Below are 19,858 nucleotides of genomic sequence, written 5' to 3' on the forward strand. Positions count from 1 at the left end.
GATCCTTTCATTGCTGAGAAGAGCTAAATCTATCAAAGTTGGTCATTGCATAATGTTTCTGTTACCATTCATGATGTCCTCCTGGTTCTGCTTACTTCACTAAGTATCAACTTATTTAAGATCTTCCAGGTTTTGGGATCTCTTTCATGAAGTAATGAATTCTTTCAATGTCTATTTTACCCTTTTCCATCTAATGTATCAAGAGAGTTTTCATTTATAATTTCTTAACATATGATGTCTAGACCTTTTTATTATTATAGCTTCAGGGAGTCCAATAATTCTTAAATTATCTTTCCTCAATCTATTTCCCAGGTCAGTTGTTTTTCTGATGATATATTTCATGTTGTCTTCTATTTTTTTTCATTATTTTAATTGTGTTTTATTGTTTCTTGATGTCTCATGGAGTCATTAGCTTCCACTTGCCAATTCCTTCATTGAACTGTTGTACCTATTTTTTCCATTGAGCTAATTCTGCTTTTTTTGTGCCTTTTTAAAAACCATTTATCCAATTTTGTTTTTTCGGGTTGGGGGTGGGGTTTAGGTATTACTTTCTTCAATATTTTTGTGTCTACTTTACCAAGCTATTAATTCTCTTTTAATAATTTCCTTGCATGACTCTCATTTCTTTTCCCAATTTTCCTCTATGACTCATCTCTTTATTTAACTCTTTCAAGAATTCTTCTTAGGCTTGGGTCCAATAAGTATTCTTTGAGACTTTGATTGTAGCTGTTTTCACATTATTGTCATCTTTTGAGTTTATGTTTTGGTTTTCTCTGCTGCCATAGTAGGTTTTATGGTCAGGTTCTTTTTTTGTTATTTGCTTAATTTCCTACCTTATTTCTTGACTTTGAATTTTATATTAAAGTTGGGCTGTGTTCATTCGAAGGTGGAGCGGTATTGTCTCAAGCTATAGCCTTTTTGTGCTGCTATTTTCACAGCTGGTTTTGGGGTTCTACAAGTTTTTGACTCTTCCAAGGTAGTATGATTCTGGAAAAGTTTTCCTGGTCTGTGCTCTAGTCTTTACCCAGAAATGGTCCTGCTCCCTGCAAGTGCTATCAATCCTCTTGGTCCTAGAACTGTGATCACATCCCCTCTCCCCTGGAGCTATAAATACTCCTTTCTGCCTTAGGATTGCTACAAGGGCCCCTACTCTCTTATGAGCAACCTGAAGTGCTTCTCTCTGCCCTAGAATTCTGACCCAGGACTGTGTATAGGTAATAGAGTTGCCAATCAGCACCAACTGCACCCATTCCCCTCTAATCTCTTTCTGACCAATTGTTCAACCCTCTTACTGTCTCTGGGCTGAGAACTCCAAAACTGTTGTTGGTGGTGTTACAGCCAATTCCAAGGCCCTCTGCTGAGACTCCTGCAGTGTTTTGGGCTGGCCCTCATTGCCAATCTTCTAAATTGTCATAAATCAGAAAAATGTCTCACTCTGACCTTTTATTGGTTCTTCCACTCCAAAATTTTATTTGAGGAGTTAAGGTGTTTGGAAAGGAATGTTGGGAGAGTTTGAGTTGTTCCTTGTACTCCACTATCTTGGCTTACAAAATGCTATTCAGGATACTGAATATAGCTGCAGGCTACAAAGTTCATTTGTTTATTTGCGTGTTTATTGTTGGCCAACTTGGACCCCAATCAAGGATTTTAAATTATTGAACTGGTGAGTATCTGGGTGCATCTATAAAATGGCCACTTAGCACAAAGCCACGTGCAGCCACATGGTACATTCAGTCTATACTATTTCCTTCTATCTGTTACACTGGTATTGGGGTTCCTTAAGAAAAATCCCTTAATAGACCTGATTCTGAGTTGCTACCTTAAACACCTTCATTTCCACAAACAAATACATAAAACAGCCATAGGAGAATGAAAGTGCTTTAAAAACTTTAAAGGTATTAAGAAAGGGAAGGGTGGGAGAGAATGAAGCGCCTACTATATGCCAGACACTGTGCTAGGCACTTTTTACAAATATTATCTCATCTGATCCTCACAACAACTCTATAGAGTAAGTACTATTATCATCCCCATTTTATAGTTGAAGAAACTGAAGCAAACTGAGGTTAAGTGACTCACCCTTGATCATACAACTAGTAAGTGTCTCAGGATAGATTTGAACTCAATATTATTGATATTGCTGTTATCACACTTGAAAATCAGTACTGCTATTTTCCAACTACAACAACTAAGTTAGCATAGGCTAAGAACTCTCCCCAAGTCAAGGTCAAAATTTCTTCACACAATCTCTGCTTCAACTTGACAGCATGTATCAGGAGCACTGAAGGCAACATACATAGAGGAAATAGAACATCCATCTGGGTCCTCTAGTAGTCACCTGCCATCAGAAGAGAACGTCTTAAATGGGTTCATTACTTATTTGTCCCATGGTTTTTATCCTGAGTATGACTGTTGCCAGGATGGCAAGTTTCTTCATATTCCAAAGAATTTAATTCTAAAATAAGTCCTTTCATTTTTAGGTGTCCAGTCATGGCTGGTGGATTATTTTCTATTGATAAAAAATATTTTTTTGAACTTGGAACATATGATCCTGGCCTTGATGTTTGGGGTGGTGAAAATATGGAGCTTTCATTCAAGGTACTGCCAAGCCTGGCTCAAGTTTCATTTTCATTTTTCTATTTTGGCAGATTTTTACCTCATTCTATTTTGTTAATGTTATGGAAAGTGGTAATGGCTGCTGGAGAAGACATTTCAAAACCACATTAGGAGCCCTGGACCTGGGTTAATGTTTGTAGATTGGGAACTGGGAGCAATGCTGCCTGTCATCAGTCAATTTTAGGAAAGCCCTTCCATTTCTTATGTCTCAGTGGCTGCATCTTAAAAATGAATAAAATACAGATTTTTGCCAACATGCATAAAATGTTATGAGATCTGTGAATGATACAAAATGCCATTCAGGACACTGAATATAACTGCAGGCTACAAAGTTCATTTGTTTATTTGTGTGTTTATTGTTGGCCAACTTGGACCCCAATCAAGGATTTTAAATTATTGAACTGGTGAGTATCTGGGTGTATCTATAAAATGACCACTTAGTACAAAGCCAAAGAGTAGAATTATAATAATGTTCCAATGCTATTTGTATACTAAAAATTAAATCCATAGATTTTATTTCAATCAGTTATTCATTTTTAAGAAATATATATGATTGTCAAAAATATGTATGAAACAGTTGTATTCTCAGGGCCTTTGTTCCATGGTATATAAAATCAGTACAAAATGCATTAAAACATATATACTTTCAGGATATAAATAAGTGTATATTTATTAGAGATTTTGTTTTCTTATTTCATAATGACATCATAAGCATATATTGTTTTTCAATCATTGTCCTTATCTATATGTTTATCCACTAAATAATAAACTTTTATCATCACTCTATCCCAGGTGTGGATGTGTGGAGGAGAAATTGAAATCATTCCCTGTTCCCGAGTGGGCCACATCTTCAGAAAGGACAATCCATACTCTTTCCCTGAAAATCGGATTAAAACCATAGAGAGGAATTTGATTCGTGTGGCTGAAGTCTGGTTAGATGAATACAAAGAGCTTTTCTATGGCCACGGTTACCGTCTCTTGGACCAAAGTCTCAATGTCGGAAACCTCACTCAACAAAGAGAACTCCGGAAAAAGCTGGGATGCAAAAGTTTCAAGTGGTACCTAGAGAATGTCTTCCCGGACATAGAAGCTCCCATTGTGAGAGCCAGTGGGGTGGTAAGTTTGAATTACAGTAAGTTCACATAATGATATTTAAACGTGGTTCATTCCTAATTACTAAAATGTACTGAATGTACACCAGAGAGCACTATACTTTTCACAGCTGCAGGATACAACGTCAAGGATGTTCTTCCATGTAAGTTCTCCCCTTCTGACTGAAAGTATATTTATTCCATGCTTTAATGGATAATATTTATGAGTTAGTAAAGCAAAAAATATAACACTTACCAAATTTATTTTGTTTGGTACTGGAAAACATCCATTAAAAAGTCCATCGCCAGAACTATACTAGAAACCTTTTCAGCTTGGTAGGATCTTCTAGAGCTTACCTGTTCTTGGCTTAGCTTTCTCAGGATTGGCCATGATAAAGCATCTGTCAGAGATGTTGAAACTGCAGCCTCAAGGATACATGTGACCCTCTAGATCATAAAGTATGGCCTTTTGACAGAATCCAAACTTCACACAACAAATCCCCTTAATAAAAGGATTTTTTCTGTAAAACTTGGACTCCTTCAAAAAGCCACAGTTGAGGACTTAGAGGGCCACATGTGGTCTTGATGCTGCAGATTCCCCACCCCTGACTAGGTGGTATAGTACACAGCACATAGGTTTGAAGTCAAGACCTGAAGTCAAATTCTGCCTCAGCTCTTTACCAGCTGCCTGACTCTGAGAAAGTCATTTTTTTTTTTTTTTACTTCTCAGCCTCAATTTCCTCATCACAAAACGGGAATAATAATATTGTCTTTCTCCTACGGTTATTGTGAGCATCAAATGACATAATATAGTTAAAGCAATTTTCAAGCCTTAAAGAACTATATAAATGATGATGAAGCATCAGTGAGACTTTAATAGGTGATTTGAGATGTGTATTGCACAGAAAAGAAAATGCAAATGATTATCTTTCAAATCATATACATTAGTACAGAAAGAACATCTAGTATTGAAAGAGTGAAACTGAAGTAAATAAATCTCCATGAAAGTGGTCAGTTTTGAGCAGGCTTTAGACGTAGGGGAGGGATATAGTTTGGCAAAGAAAGAGGAAAGATTTCCAAAGCATGGATGAAGATTACAGAGATGACAAAGGTGGCAATAGATGGCAGAATGGATAGAGTGAAAAACTGGGAGTTAGGAAAATCTGAGTTCAAGTCTTACCTCTCACATTAGCTCTGTGACCCTGGGCAAGTCATTGAACATCCTTCAGGCTCAGTTTTCTTATCTGTAAAATAGGGATCAATAATAATATCCAAATCATAAGGTTGCTATGAGGACGAAATGAGTCAATATATTATAAAGGCTTCACCAACCTTAAACTGCTATATAAATGTTAGTGGTAAAGATGCTGTTGGTGATGATGAAGATGATGATGACGATGATGATGATGATGATGATGATGATGATGATGATGATGATGATGATGATGATGGTGATGATGAAAGGTATAAGTGAACAAGCGCAGCTTGGCTACAGTGCAAAATCCATAATAGGAAACATAATCAATAAAGGAAGAAATATAAAGGGAGAGCCTTTAGTACATGCCAGCGACTTAGGATTTTTTTGACAATGTATCTAGGTCTAATTATTATAAATTTACCATGGAGTAAAATTAGAGTACCTAAAGATATGGCAAAATGGTAACCGATGGCTCAGTGGATAAAACGTTGAGCTTGGACTCAGGAAGTCCTAGGTTCAAATCCAACCTCAGACACTTCCTAGCTGTGTGACCCTAGGTAAATCATATAATTTATGATTGCCTGACAAAACAGATCCACTGGATCAGTAAATAGCAAACCATTCCAGTACCCTTGCCAGGAATACCCCAAATGCGGTCATGAAGAGTCAGACACAGCTGAAACAGCACAACAGCAAACATATGGCCACACTTCAAGAGGCAGTGCTATGCAAGAGAAAGCATGCTGACCTTTGATGCCACTAGACCTCAGTTCAAATCCTGACTCAGCCACCTACCTATCTGACCTCAGACAAGTCACCCTCTGTTCTTAAGTTTCCTCATCTACAAAATTGGAGGTTTAGACTAACTAGCTTCAAATGTTCCTACTAAGAGCTTGATCTATGATCAAGTCAACAAGCATTTGTGATTTTTCATCATTCTGGTTTAGGTTTTTTAAACTTTATCCCCAATTTCCCTTTTATTTACAAATATTTGGTTTTTTGTTTGCTTGCTTTTTCCTTCTGTGGGCTTTGATTTCAGAGAATTTACTTCTTTGAGGAGGTTATCCAAGTTGGAACATGAGCGTAATGATTCATTTTCTCAGTATCCAGGAATGTGAAAGTTTCACCATTCCTCCTGAGCAGTGGAAAGTAGATAGTACTTCTGATCATTCTGGGAGTGAATTTACTCAGCCTTTCATGATACACGAAGTTGGCAGCCCCTCTTCCTCTCCTTGGTCTATCCCATACCACTGATCATAGCCAGTCCTAGGAGATTAGCCACAAAGGATGGACCTCCAAGAAACCTCTGCTAATACCTTCGTGCCTAGGATTTTACTAGCAGTAGTAATAGAAATCCAGGAGAAGAAAAAAAGAAAGGGAAGAAAAGGCAAGATCTAAAGTTTTGTTCCACTATATAAAATTTAACTGTTCCAAAAGTCTATAATGCAATTTATTCACACATAATTGTTTAAACATCGTTTCAGTTGTTTCCAACTCTTTGTGACCCTATTGGGGGTTTTCTTGGCAGAAATACTGGAGTGGTTTGCCATTTCCTTCTCCAACTCATTTTAAAGACGAGGAAAGAGAGGCAAATAGGGTTAAGTGACTATTCCAGGGTCCCATAGCTAATAAGTGTCTGAGGTGGATTTGAAATCAGGAAGATGAGTCTTCCTGACTTCAGGCCCAGCCGTCTATCCACTGCACCACCTAGTTTCTCAAAGCCCATCAATCAACAAGCATTTAAGTGCCTCCTATGGGAATACAAAAGCAAAAAGGAAATAATCCTTATCTGTGAAGAGATTACATTTTAAATATGGAAAACAACAAATATCTATGTAAGAATATACCAGATAAATAGAGGGCGGTTGATTGTTAAGGACCTGCAGGTTTGTGTCCTTTATTTGGATGCTATTTTGTTATAGGAAGCGGTCTTAAACCCCAGCAGCTATGTCAATGATGATTTTACAAAGAAAATGCTGTAAAACAGCCCCAAAAATCACATTATCATTTTGAAACAGGCCTTGAGCCAGAACTTCATGGATCATGACTCTAACTTTCCCATGTTCCTCACATTGTGACATCAACCATTTTCAAGAATTCTAGTTTTCAGCATCCCCTAAAGGAACATTACCAGGCTTTTACCACCAGAGGACACTAAAGATCTATGTCTTTTCTAGACAAGAGACCTAACTTCAGAAAATGGTGCCTGAACGTACAAACCATATATAACAAAAATGAAATAATCATTCAAAAAGCAGATTCTGATACTTTTTCCCCGCATACATTTCTCTTGGAAACCTCTCCCTCTCTGGTTGTTACTGTGCTGGCTTCCCTAAGCAAAGATCTTGGACAATAGGAGGTACACCTATCCTTCTTCTTTAAGCATATGCTAATCTCCTACTATTTTTTAAGCTATACCTTCACCAGGATATACTATATAGTAAAGAATTCCAAGCAAAGAGTTTCCACATGTCATTTCTTATTCCCACATTTCTGTTCCTCTTGTCCATCAATGAAGACGTTAAAACCAATGAAGCCGTTTTTTTTAAGAATACAATTTATTTTTAGTACTTGAGGTGAAATATTAAATTTCGATGGCCAATTTTGAGTAATAAAAAGGGACTACAACATTTATAACAGTTCAAACTGCTGACAAATGGAAATATTACTTACCTAGGAGATGTGGTTACTAGTTCTGTAGTCCTGACTCTTCACTAATTACATTGGAAGAAGTCGTTTCCTTTAGGCCTCAGTTTCCTCATCCTTAATCTGAAAGATGACCACCAATTTTCCTTTCAGATTCAAAACTCTGTGGTTCTGTGAAATAGTGTTTATGCTCACTTCTCGTAATGTGGGGTGAATTATGAGTAAGCTCTATCCTATTAGCCCCCACTTTAAATGGGTTTGTTTGCTTTCTTTTTTCCTTAAGACTTATAGGTCTTTACTGAAGAAAAGCAAGGAGTGTTTGATTCCTTTGAGCAATACTGAGGTTAAATAAGGCTTTAGATAAAGGCAAGAGAAGCAACAAGTATTCTCATTTCTTTGTCCTTCCCTCTCAAATACATGAGGAAATGAACTGGAGAAACCATGCAAAATAACCACAGCAACCACTCCAATCTATCTACTTTCATAAAATTTCCAGAGCTCTTTTCTTCACACCAGCCCTGTGAGACAGGTAGTGATTTATTATTCCCATTTCAGAGACAAGGTAACTGAGACTCAAAGGAATAAAGAGAATTGCTGGTAAGGAAAACAAAGTAAAGACTATACCCATTCAGAGGTGGGGGACTTAAATTTAATTAGAGCCTTCTTTCCCCTTCCTTCTGCTCCTAGGACCAAACAAAACTTTGCCAGCCTGGCTTTATCAATTTCCATTTCACTAGATCAGAATCCATATCCCCCTCATCACCCTGTGTTCATAATCACATCTCCATATCAGTTATTTCCAGGAAATTAATTTGTTTTCTTTGCTTAGGAGAAAACCTTGATGAATCAATAGGGTCAATTTAGATTGACTTACTATGCCTTCTCCAGATTTCACTGGTTAGCCAGTTTACAGAAGGGCCTCAATAATCTCTCTAAGTCTACTTAGATTAAAAGTCTACTGAGATTAAAAGTCTGCTGGGAGATTTAGATATATTCCAAGTCTGCTCATCTAAAGGCCAAATTCAAGAATGGTCAAAGAATTACAGTACTAGAGAGGTTATTTCATCAAATCTTCTCATCTTATAGATGAGGCAATTGAGAATGGAGAAGTTAATTCCTCAAGGAATTACATACAGCTAACTACTAGCAAAGAGCTAGGACTAGCACTCAGGGCTCCAGACTCCCCATATAGGATCCTTTCCACCATCCCTGAAGTTCTCATACTTTTTGGTCTTAGGACTCCTTTATGCTCTTAAAAATTGTTGAAGACCTTTCCAAGAGCTTTTGTTTAGATCAGTTACACCTACAAATATTTATTGCAGTATAAATTAAAATTCATCCCATTTTAAAATATGTATTAATTCGTTTAAAAAATAATAGACTTATTACATGTTAACACACCATCTTCAATGAAAAATAACTATATTTTCCAAAATGAAGACAAATCAGTGAGTAGTATTATTTTACATTTTGCTGCAAATCTCTTTCATGTCTGACTTAATAGAAGACAGCTGGATTCTCATATTGGCTTCTCTATTCAATCTGTCATGATATTGAAGTATATGAAGAAAATCCACCCTCGCATAGGCATGCAGATAGAAGAGGGAGGGGAGCATTTTAATAGGCAAATAACATCTTGGTTTTTACTTTGTAAAGTTCCTGAAAGGATCTCAGGGATCTTCAGTGATCCATGAACCACATTTTGAAAATGTCACATTCTGCTGTCTTTCTGCTCTACAAGAAGCACATCAGATAGAGTTATATTCAGGAGACCCAGGTTCAAATCCCATCAAATCTCAAATAAGTATGAAAGCAAGTCATTTAATCTCTCAGAATAAGAAAATCCTCAGTCTGTATTGGGTCAAGTTTGCCACATGAGTGATCCAAAGAGTGAGCTGAGCATAACTAGACTCCCTCAAGAAATTGCACTCCCCAACTGAGGACTCAACCATCGAGAGAACAAGCTCCAGGACACAATCATTCCACTATGATCAAGGCTACAGATAAGAAGATGGAATGATCCAGAGAATAAGTTAAGCAGGGAGTCTATCATGTCTAGCATCCTCAATTTACAGATGAAGAAATGAAGGCTGGAAGAAGTCAACCAACTCACCCAACTGAGTCAACCAATTGACTCACCCAAGAGAGGCAGGATTTGAGATCAAATCTTCTCATCTCATGTCCATCATCCTGTGAACCACACCACCTAGCAGCAAACAGGGAATAATGAGAAGGGAAGCAACTAGAATCTGGTAGAAGCAAAGCATAAGAGGTCAAGGTTTGGAATGCAATAGTCTTCAGGCTACAATGGAAAGAAGATCAGTGATGGTCCTATAGACAAGGGACTCTTCAGCCTTGGCATTCACAGTCTCAACAGTGTCTCATCATTCTTTCTAAAAGATGATACCTTTTCTATCTGGGAAGTGCACCTTCCCTCAGCATAGGGCTATAAATTAAGCACTATATTAAATCTATAAGAGGAACTTTGTGTTAGGGTTGCAAGCTGACCTACAAAATGCTAAGCCAACTTAAGAGAACTAACTTCCAGAAAAAACAGCTTGGGTCCAAGAATTTATAGCGTACAGGAAATCTATGGGCAGGGGCAAGGGTCTTCTTAGTCATATCCAATCTTTTCTCCACCAATGGTGTCACCAGTAGGAAAGTGATGTTCTAAGAGGAATAGAAGTTTCTAGTACTTAAAAGTTTTACACACAGCATTATTACAGAAAAATAAAGAAATGGAAGGTGCAGGTGACAGTCAAGATATGGAAATGTAATAAAAATTAATTCAGTCAGTCAACTAACATTTATTAAGCACCTACCATGTGCCAGACACTATGCTAAGCACTGAGGATACAAAAGAGGGTAAAAGACAGTCCCTAATGTCAAGGAGCTCACAGTCTAACATGGGGGCCAACATACAACATGTCTCAAGGAAAATTAAGCAAGAAAAAAACACTGATGAAGAAATTAAGGCCAAGATTTGGTTAACTGACTTGTCCAAGCTCATACAGTATTGCTGAGATTCAAAACTAGACTTTCCAATTCTAAAAGAAATTTTTTTTCACCATATCACCACTCCCCACCCCTCTCAGAAACAGTCATCACAACCAGCATTTTGTAAAGCATTTTAAGGTGTGCAAAGTGCTTTACCTATGCTGTCTCATTTAATACTCACACCAGCTCTGGGGAATAGTATTTGTTAAGCACCTACTATGTGCTAGACAAACACTGAGGAAGCAAAGAAAGTCAGAAGACAGTCCTTCCCCTAGAGAAGCTGACATTCTAAAGGGAGACACAACTGGGAAACAACTATGCACAACAAGAAGGCGCTGAAATTAAGAGGTGCTGGGAGAGGCTTTCTCTAGAAGATAATATGTTAACTGGGAATTGGAGGAAGTCAGGACGCACAAATGAGGAGGAAGAATATTCTACAGTGGGGGACAGTTATTGAAAATGCTCAGAACCAGATAGCGTTTTATTTGAGGAACAGCCAGAAGGCCAAGATGTGGGGGAAAGGCGGATGTCTAAGGGTGATAGGGTATAAGAACACTAGAAAGGTGTGGGGAGAGCTAGAGGATGAAAGGTTTTGAACATCAGAGGATTTTGTATTTGATCCTGGAGGTGACAGGGAACCAGTGGAGTTTATTGAGTAGTCCAGACCGCTTTAGGAAAATCACTAAATGGAGAATGAACTGGAGTGGAAAGAGGCTTGTGGCAGGTCAACCAGCAGGCTATTTCAATATCTCAGTGAACAGAGATGGGGGCTATACCAGGGTGATGGCAGGGTCAAAAGAAAGAAAAGGAATATGAGAGAGATTTTCAAAGGTGAAATTGAAAGGCCTCGGCTACAGATTCGATATGGGGATTGAGAGATAATTAAGAGTCAAGGATAACACCTAGGTTGAGAGCCTAGGGGACTGGGAGGATAATTGTTCCCTCAAGAGTAGGTGTTCTCATCATCCCCATTTTATAGATAACAAAACTGAGACTGAGAATTTGAGTGACTGGTCTAGGGTCACATAGCTACCATGTTATCTGAGACAATATCCAAACTCAGGTCTTGTTGATTCCAAATCCAGCACCATACACTGACTCCTAACTGCCCTATGTCCTAAATTGTCCTAACTTCCCATCATTGCTACCCTGGAATGTGTAACAAGGGAGAGAACAAAGGAGATGAACCTTTTCTGCATCAGATGATGACCTGTCTCATCTCTGATCTCTTTAACTCTATTCTCACACTAAAGATCTACTGAGGAGCTAATTCAGGGCCCCGACTTTGTATTAGTTTTTATGAGCCTTGCTTAAGGAATTCTATCTAACTTGAAACATTAGGAAGAGCCTGACTTGGAATCCTCTGTCTTTTGCTACCAGGTTAGAGAAACTGATTCAGCTATGAATCAGTAAAAGTCAAATAGTATGAAGAGATCAGCCAAGGAGCATTGTTCTCAAACCTGTAACTCTGGCTAAAATTTTAAGTCTGTGTGGGGACTTCCAATGCATGCAGCGGGAAAACTGTATTTGGAAAAATATGTTTTCCATTCTGCCTTTTGCCCAAACTCTCTTCCACATCTCAGGCAAGGGTTAATTAAAAGCTTCTTTTTGTAGCTCTGGGGCTGAATCACCAAGCTTAAGTTGACAGATTGCAGCTGTACTTTGGCTAGATTCTATTACCTCTCTGCTCAGTCAAAACACATAGCACTAAACAATTCACTTAGCTACCTGTTAGCCTCATTGCAAGGTTGTACTCCAGGTGTTTTCTTGTGGCACTCGCGTATCTATGTTCCACTCTGGGCTGAGTTTTCTGAATTCACAGTTAAGTTTTGTTTTGCAGATAATTAATGTAGCCTTGGGCAAATGCATTTCTCTTGAGAACACCACAGCTGTTCTGGAAGAATGTGATGCTGGTAGCAAGGTATGTTGTAATGGGTTTTTCTATAATACTTACTGAAACTGATGGGTTAAGACTGTGGCCTTTCAATCATTTAGAGAAATGAATCATTGACTTTCTATGAACCATAGGAACCTCATGTATAGACTAAGCCTGTGACTAGTGTCAAAAGGTCATAGCCACTTTGATCACATTTCCAGGTCACAAGGGGTTCCTTGGCAGCTGAGAAAACCCCATGTCCCAACCATTGACGCACAGTTCTCATCCCCTCCATGCCCTTGCCTTGGGAATGTTAAGGAAATCCCAGATCTTGAGTCATGATGGGGATCCCCTACTATAAACTCTGCCAAATAAAAGATATGTGAGAGAAAGGTCAAGGACTCTCTTGATTCTGGGTGGGAACTTTGAATGGTCTTCTTTCCCTGTCCCCAACACAGCCTGCTAGGTGACTGATAATAATTCTGCTTTATGTTACTAAGTAAGCAGGATGAGCCGTTAAGTAGGATTAAACCAGAATCACCCCTGATACACAGGTAGAAATGGGAAGAAGAAACATGGGTGAAATGAAGTATTTAGGCTTTTTTTTGGACTGCAACATTATGAATATTATTTCCCAATACAAGATTCCCAGACCAAATTATTTTCAGACTTTAATCTAGAAAAGAGTGCCCAGAACAAAGACTAATTTAGGATGATTGGAGCTTTTCTCTAGGGCGCCGAATTAAGAAGGAACTGACAAGTTCCTTTAAGAGAAACAATAGAGTTCAGCACTGAATTAACAAAATAAACCAGTTAAAATAGGATGCTACCAGATGGTTAGGGTAAGTTAATTTCCTGTCTCTTTCTGCTCCTCTCTGGTGGCTTCCCAAGCAGCAGTCTTTTGTAGGTATCCCAAGGGAATTCTGACTCCTTTTGCTCTCCACCCCAATCAACTGAGGGTGAAATTTGAGCCATTTGCTCTGGGTTTATGGCACTTGCTCCAGGATGGAAAATTCCTATGTAAGGCTCAAACTATTCCCAATTCTCAAAACGAAGATCATGACCCTACGACAGATTGTTCCTCATGGAATCTGGGAAAGAAGGGCCTTGGGTTGTAATCTCTCTTCTCTAATTGGAGTCCTCTTGCAACTTTTTGTTGGAGGAAGTTGTCCCTGGAGTTGGGTATTTGGGCAGAGGTGGGGAGTGGAGGGAGAATGATTTGGGAGGGTCATCTGAGAGGGGAACAGAAAGGATAAGAAACCAGAGGAAGTACTTTACAAGCAGCTGTTGCATATCAAAGTAGAAGAGGAAAATTTTGCAAAGTAATAATGATTGATCTATACCTAGTGCCACGCTTGGTGAACTAATTAATTCCTCTGCTATATTCTGACAGCGACAAATTCAAGAGCATGATGGATCATGGAAATACCAAGAATACGTTAGACTCACATCATCCAAAATCCCCTTTCTTTCTGTTCATGAGGCTGAAAATAATGCCCTTTTACCACTAACCTATAGTCTTACTGGACAGTTCCTCTTCTTGCCCACACCACGCAATCTACTGTGATAGATAATTCCCTTACTGAAGATCTTTGGGACATATAGAAGAGAAACTAAAGCTCTGGCAGCCTGACCTACTTTAAAGTCATAGGTTGCTAGAGGTGGAAAGGATTTTGGGGAGAGTCAGAGTCTACAACATGTAAATTTGTTCCTTCGTAGCCATGCACACTAGCACAAGCTGGGGCCCTAGTAATTTGGACAGGCAGGTGGCAGGTAACATATATCATCAGAATTGAAAAGATTCTGTCCCAGAACTGTATTTCTTTAAACTGGTACTGCTCCCTAACACCTGCTGCATAGTCATTGGAATACTTGGTACAGATAAGGGTGGGATTGGGGAAGAATGCAGGCATTGGGAAATTTCGTATGATGTTATAAACATTAAATAGGACATGCTTTCATGGTACCTATGTGCAAATAGGAGCCAGTTGTATTGAGGAGTGGGTAGAGGAACAAAACAAACTTTCTGGTGATGGTGAGTGCTGTTGATGATAATCTACTCATTATTCCCACAGTCCCAACAATTCAACTACACTTGGTTAAAACTTATTAAACAGGGAGACAGATGCTTAGCGCCTGTCCCTGTTATAAGAGACCTGAGCCTGTACCCTTGTGATAATAGAAACAAAAAGCTGAAATGGTTACACAAATTGATGGGAGTCCTTCATCCTGAACAGGTAAGTAGAATGGTTATGCCTATTTTAAAAATTTGTTCAGGTTTCAGTAAAATCAAAGAGTCCTTATTGTGAGCCTCTTAAATCATATGGTTTACATTTACAATGTAATGGACTAGGAATCTTGTATTGGGAATTGTAATGGACTAATGGAGGCTCCATAAAGATTCATGGAGAGAAACAAATATATACATTTTTAATGATTACCTTAGCTCTTCTCTCCTCCCCTTTTACTTCTCCAGAGAAAACCCATTATTCCAGCTGCTCTAAGTTCCATCAGTCACATTTTGTTTCTCATAGTTGTTTTTCTTAGTGAATAGCAACATAGATATTGGGGTTGATAGGCTGGAATGGAGATTTCACCACTTCCAAGATGACCCTTAGAGGCAGTGTTTGAATAATCTGAGACACTCAGGGGACTGCTCTGCACTAAGTTGGGAAGCAAATAGGGTTGGCCAGCCTCCTCTTTGGTACCTCTTGGCAGTTCTTGTTCTTATCTGGCCTTCCTCTGACACCTAGGGCTCTCATGCTCTCTTCCCACCCTTCTTTTACTGAGAAGTATTAGATATACACATGCACATTAAGTATAAATACAAATATCTGCTCAGGTGTCGCACATTACTTCTTCTAGGAGTAATTGCATTGTAACAGGGGACAGAACTATAAATAAGAGAAATGATGCTTGGTGATGGGATTTCAAGGCTCTTACTTGGGGAGAGGTGGCAGTGTGAAGGGAGGAGATTTCTTGATGTTCTTAAAATCGTATTTGTAGGCAGCCATCTCTTTCCTCCATGTGTAAGGTCTTCCTGAAGCTAGAGAAGACCAGGGCCAGCTCTAGACAAAACTTTCAAGTTGGAAAAATTTGTCTTCAGTACTCACCCACTCCTTTTGATGCCCTTGCCAAGCATTCATTCTATTCATGAAATCTTCCAGCTGTCTACTGTGATGTCATACTATAGCTAGGCAAATCTATTCCTGATTTTCCTTCAGTTCCAAAATCATCTTATATAGAATTTCAGAGATATATAAGATGCAAAGGATCCTCTAATTCAACCCTCTCGTTTTACAGTTGAGGAAACTGAGGCACAGAGAGAAACTGAGGCACTAGCCTGTCAGTTAGACACCTAGTTGTTGGCACAGCCAGAAATGGAATCTAGGTCTTCTGACTTCCAATCTTATGTTCCCTCTACTATATCATGCCTTCCACCATACCGTCTGGGATCATTTTGTTTCAAATGCCAGTTCATTATTAGATATTATTTTCTCTGGTTTGTCCATTGTCATCCTTCCCACTTAGAACTGGCAAGGGCTTTAAGGAAATAGGATATAGAACTGAAGGAGTGGAGAATGAGGGTTAAAACAGGGAAAGGAATAAAGAATATTGTCCTGAGCCTATGGGGTAGCATACAGGAGAAGCCCAGGCAAGGTGGGAAGAGGTCCTTTCCTCACTTAAGATCCTTCTCTATTTGAGGGTGACAAAAAGGATTACTGAGTTAATTGAACAAATTTATCCCTGCTAATGTGTAAACTGCATCATTTAAGCTAGTGGAGTATTAGAAAAATAGTAGGTACTCGAAATTATTTGGTTCATGTAAGCAATATCATGACTTAAGTAAAAATGTGCGTATCTCCAGAAAGTCTGTTAAAAAATGTATATAAATGGTAAGAATTTCAAGGTACCATGTCAGGATAATGGCAAAAGATATTTGGAAATAGATCGAACTTTTGGCAGTTCAAGGGAACAGGAAATACATGACTTAGGATACCTGCCTTCAAATAGGCTTGGACATACGATGGCACCTAACCTTTTCAAAGCCTCCTTTTGCACAAGCACAACTTTTGTGCCTTCAGATCTTTGGTCCAATTTCCCTGATGAAATAAAGGAGACATCTAAAGCAAATGTTCTTAAAATGTGGCCACTGGAACCCCCTGAAGGATTTCAGGTGTCTGTGATCTTGAATGGAAAAAATGATGTCTCTATTTTTACTAAAAGTGATTTCTTTTGGAATCTTATGCATTTATTTTCTCCATTTAAAAAAATTATCCTGAAATGGGGTCCATGGGTCTCATCAGAATGCCAGAGGTTCATGACTCAAAAAGAGGTTAAGAATGCCCAATCCAGTGAAAAGACTAGAATGGGAAAAGTCCAGGACCCTAGATTAAATATCTATTTCTGCAGTTTGCTGCCTATGGGATTTGGAACAAGTCATTGGTCAGAAAGAACTGTGGTCAAGAAGCATATGGCAAGGAAAGTTTGGAAATCCACTATAAATATATAAAGTCTCACAAGAGCTTTGCAAACATTGCAAAGAGGAAGGGCAAATGATCAGTTTGCTATAAGAATTGTCTATGAGAGCTACCAGCAAGAATTACAGGAAACTAATGATTTCACTTCCAGCAGGCCTAAAATGCAAAGGGAATTTTGCAATGACCTTTAGACACTGCAGTATTTTTGCTTTTTTCCTGGGCTGCATATGAAATATCTTATACAAAGTGCAGATAGGTCTCTCTTCTAGAGAAGGAGGTAAAAAAGATGAATGATACCTTTCCCCTCTTTAAGTAAGCCAAGAAAATGAAAGGCTCCTGGAAAAAATAAAGGAAATGCTTCAAAGTAAAGCAAAGATGATAAAAGGAGCTGAAGAAACAGAAAAGAAATTTTCATCTGTGTCAGAAGGTTAAGGGTGGAACAATGTGATATGAAGAAACAGGGAGAAGAATTACTGAATGCTTGGAACTCAATAATAGGTATGAGGTTTCTACAAGGGGAAACTACACCCTCCGAGCCAGCTTCTTGTAGTCCAAAGAATGATGTGAATTCACAGGAGCCATAAGGAGAGAGAGAATCTTTTAATGGTCAAAGTGAAAAGCAATGATAGTAGTGCCTGGTGACTCCCTTCTGAGGAGTGTAAAAGTATATACTGGTTAACTGACAAAAAAATATTCAGAGATCTACTGTATTTGGGCAACGTATCCAGAATATGACTGAGAACCTCCCAAGACTTGTCAAAACTGACAACCACTACCCACTTCTGGTGATTCATGTGGGGATGAATGATAATGCCAGAAGGCACCAAGAATTATTCTGAGCATAAAACTGGGTATTTTAGAAGTATAGATGACATTTTCACCATTGCTTCCAATTAAAAGAAGGGACTTCATAAGAGAAAGGCAAATTTGAGAAGTGGAAAGTTGGGTAAGTTGATATCTGGAACCTTTCTGGATTAAAGCTTAAAATATAGGAATGCTTAATACTTGACCAGAGGTGAAGTATCATTAACAAGGGTCAATAAAAATTTGTCCAGGGTCTTGTAAATCTCAAGTCATCAGACTGAAAAAGAAAGGAAGGGAGAAAACTGCCCATATATTTTTTCCAAGTTAGATGCCACAAAGAGTAGCAGGTGAAATAATGTTAGTAGATAGAACCATTAATTTACAAGGGACAGTATCAAAAAAGACAGCCAGTAATAAAACCTATAGCCAACAGTAAAACCCCTGATCTATGATGTCTATATGCCAGTGAATTTAATTGTACTATACACAAGGTAAACTAGAGATCCTAATGCAAGAAATAAATTTATCCTTATGGGAATTTGAATGTTGGGATGAGACTAATGATTGGAATGTGGCTATGGAATAGTATGCCATATTCAACAGGAACAGAATAGATAAAGGATGTCATGGATATTCATTACATCATTATTAAAAATGTACCTTCACAAGGGCAAATCTAGGAACCAGAGTAGTATGGTAAATATAGCTGACAGCATTTGTGTGTAGGTCAAAGAAGGGAAAAACAGAAGGAATACTGTCATGTGAGTACACTATAGACCACCAGGAGAGAGGGAGGAAATAAATGAAGAATTTCAGAAACAGAACTCAAGCCTAACATGAAAGTTTAGTTTACAGAAAATTGGGGACTTCAACTGACCAGATATTATATAATATGACATATTATATATCATATTATATGATTATATGATATACAGTATGACATCATATATAATATGATGGCCTTCCTCAAGGCAGCAAGCAGTTATTAAGTGCCTCCTATGTGTCAGGCACTACACTAAGTACTCAAGATACAAGAAAGGCAAATAACAGTCCCTGTTCTCAAATAGCTCATAGTCTAATGGGGGAGGCAACAGACAAAAAAATGTTTACAAACAAGATGTAGACTGGACAAACTGAGAATCTTAGTGCAAAAGCATCAGCATTAAAGAGAGCAGGAAAGGCTTCTAGCTGAACCTGGGGTTTTACTTCTTGTCTTGGTCCTTCCAAAACTTGCCTAAGTGATGAGTTGCTTTTCTGAAAATAATTCTAATAAATAAAGAAAAATTGGTTGTTGCTGCAGAAATGATGGGAACTTTAGGAGGAAGTAACTCTCACAAACCTGAAATTTGTGATAGAGAAGAAAAGAAAATAAGATATCTTTTGACATCCTCTGATTTGGGACCAACATAGGATCATAGAGCTAAACCTTATAGGGATCTCAGAGGCAATCTAATCTAAATGGAGGTTAAGTGACTTGCTCACTGAGAAAAGGTAAGAAGGAGGAGTCAAATTCTCATTTCCTACATGTGATAGGTTGGGGACATTCATCACTGTACTCATAGGGTAAGAAAAAAATATAGGTAGAATTCTATGGCCTAAAATTCTGCAGTCAGCCCCAGATGGGTAGGAAGCTTCCCAGAATAAAATGTTAAGGACACAAACACAAATGATTCCCAGGAGCCTGTCAAAGAAGTCCTGCTTTATGAAACTCATTTGGATGTGCATGAACCAATTTCAATATTTTAAAGTTTGTAGAGAAGATAAGGAGTGGGGATAGAGGCAAAGGCAAGTGATGGAGGATGAATCCCAAGAAATAAGAATAGTGAGAATGTTGAAGTGAAGAATTAGCAAAGTTTGGCCACTAACTGAAAGGATATGCCTGCAGACACTTGTTGTAAGACCTTGGGCAAGTCACTTAACCTGTCTAAACCTTAGTTTCCTCATCTGCAAAAAGAAGAGGGTTGAACTAAATAACCTATATGATTCTTTCTATCTCAGAATCTGTGTTCCTATGACTTTTTAAAGTTGTGTTTTAAAGTTTATGAAGATGAAAGGAAGAAAATCAATCAGTAAACATTTCTTAATCACCCACCGTGTGCTAGACCCTTGCTAAGTATATGATTACTGCTGTGGAGAAATAGAATGATTTATA

General features: G+C 38.3%; 1 protein-coding gene across 1 annotated transcript in view; it reads left to right on the top strand.

Moving 5' to 3' along the window:
* GALNT5 (polypeptide N-acetylgalactosaminyltransferase 5) overlaps positions 1–19,858 on the top strand; it is a 71,216-nt gene that overhangs the window by 47,363 nt on the left and 3,995 nt on the right. Inside the window, exons 6-9 of the mRNA XM_072612021.1 lie at positions 2,478–2,595; positions 3,406–3,729; positions 12,386–12,466; positions 14,497–14,658. Coding sequence (XP_072468122.1) covers positions 2,478–2,595; positions 3,406–3,729; positions 12,386–12,466; positions 14,497–14,658 — 685 coding nt within the window. The remainder of the gene's footprint in view (positions 1–2,477; positions 2,596–3,405; positions 3,730–12,385; positions 12,467–14,496; positions 14,659–19,858) is intronic.

This window comes from Notamacropus eugenii, chromosome 5, assembly GCF_028372415.1.
Source record: "Notamacropus eugenii isolate mMacEug1 chromosome 5, mMacEug1.pri_v2, whole genome shotgun sequence".
NCBI classification, from domain to species: domain Eukaryota; kingdom Metazoa; phylum Chordata; class Mammalia; order Diprotodontia; family Macropodidae; genus Notamacropus; species Notamacropus eugenii.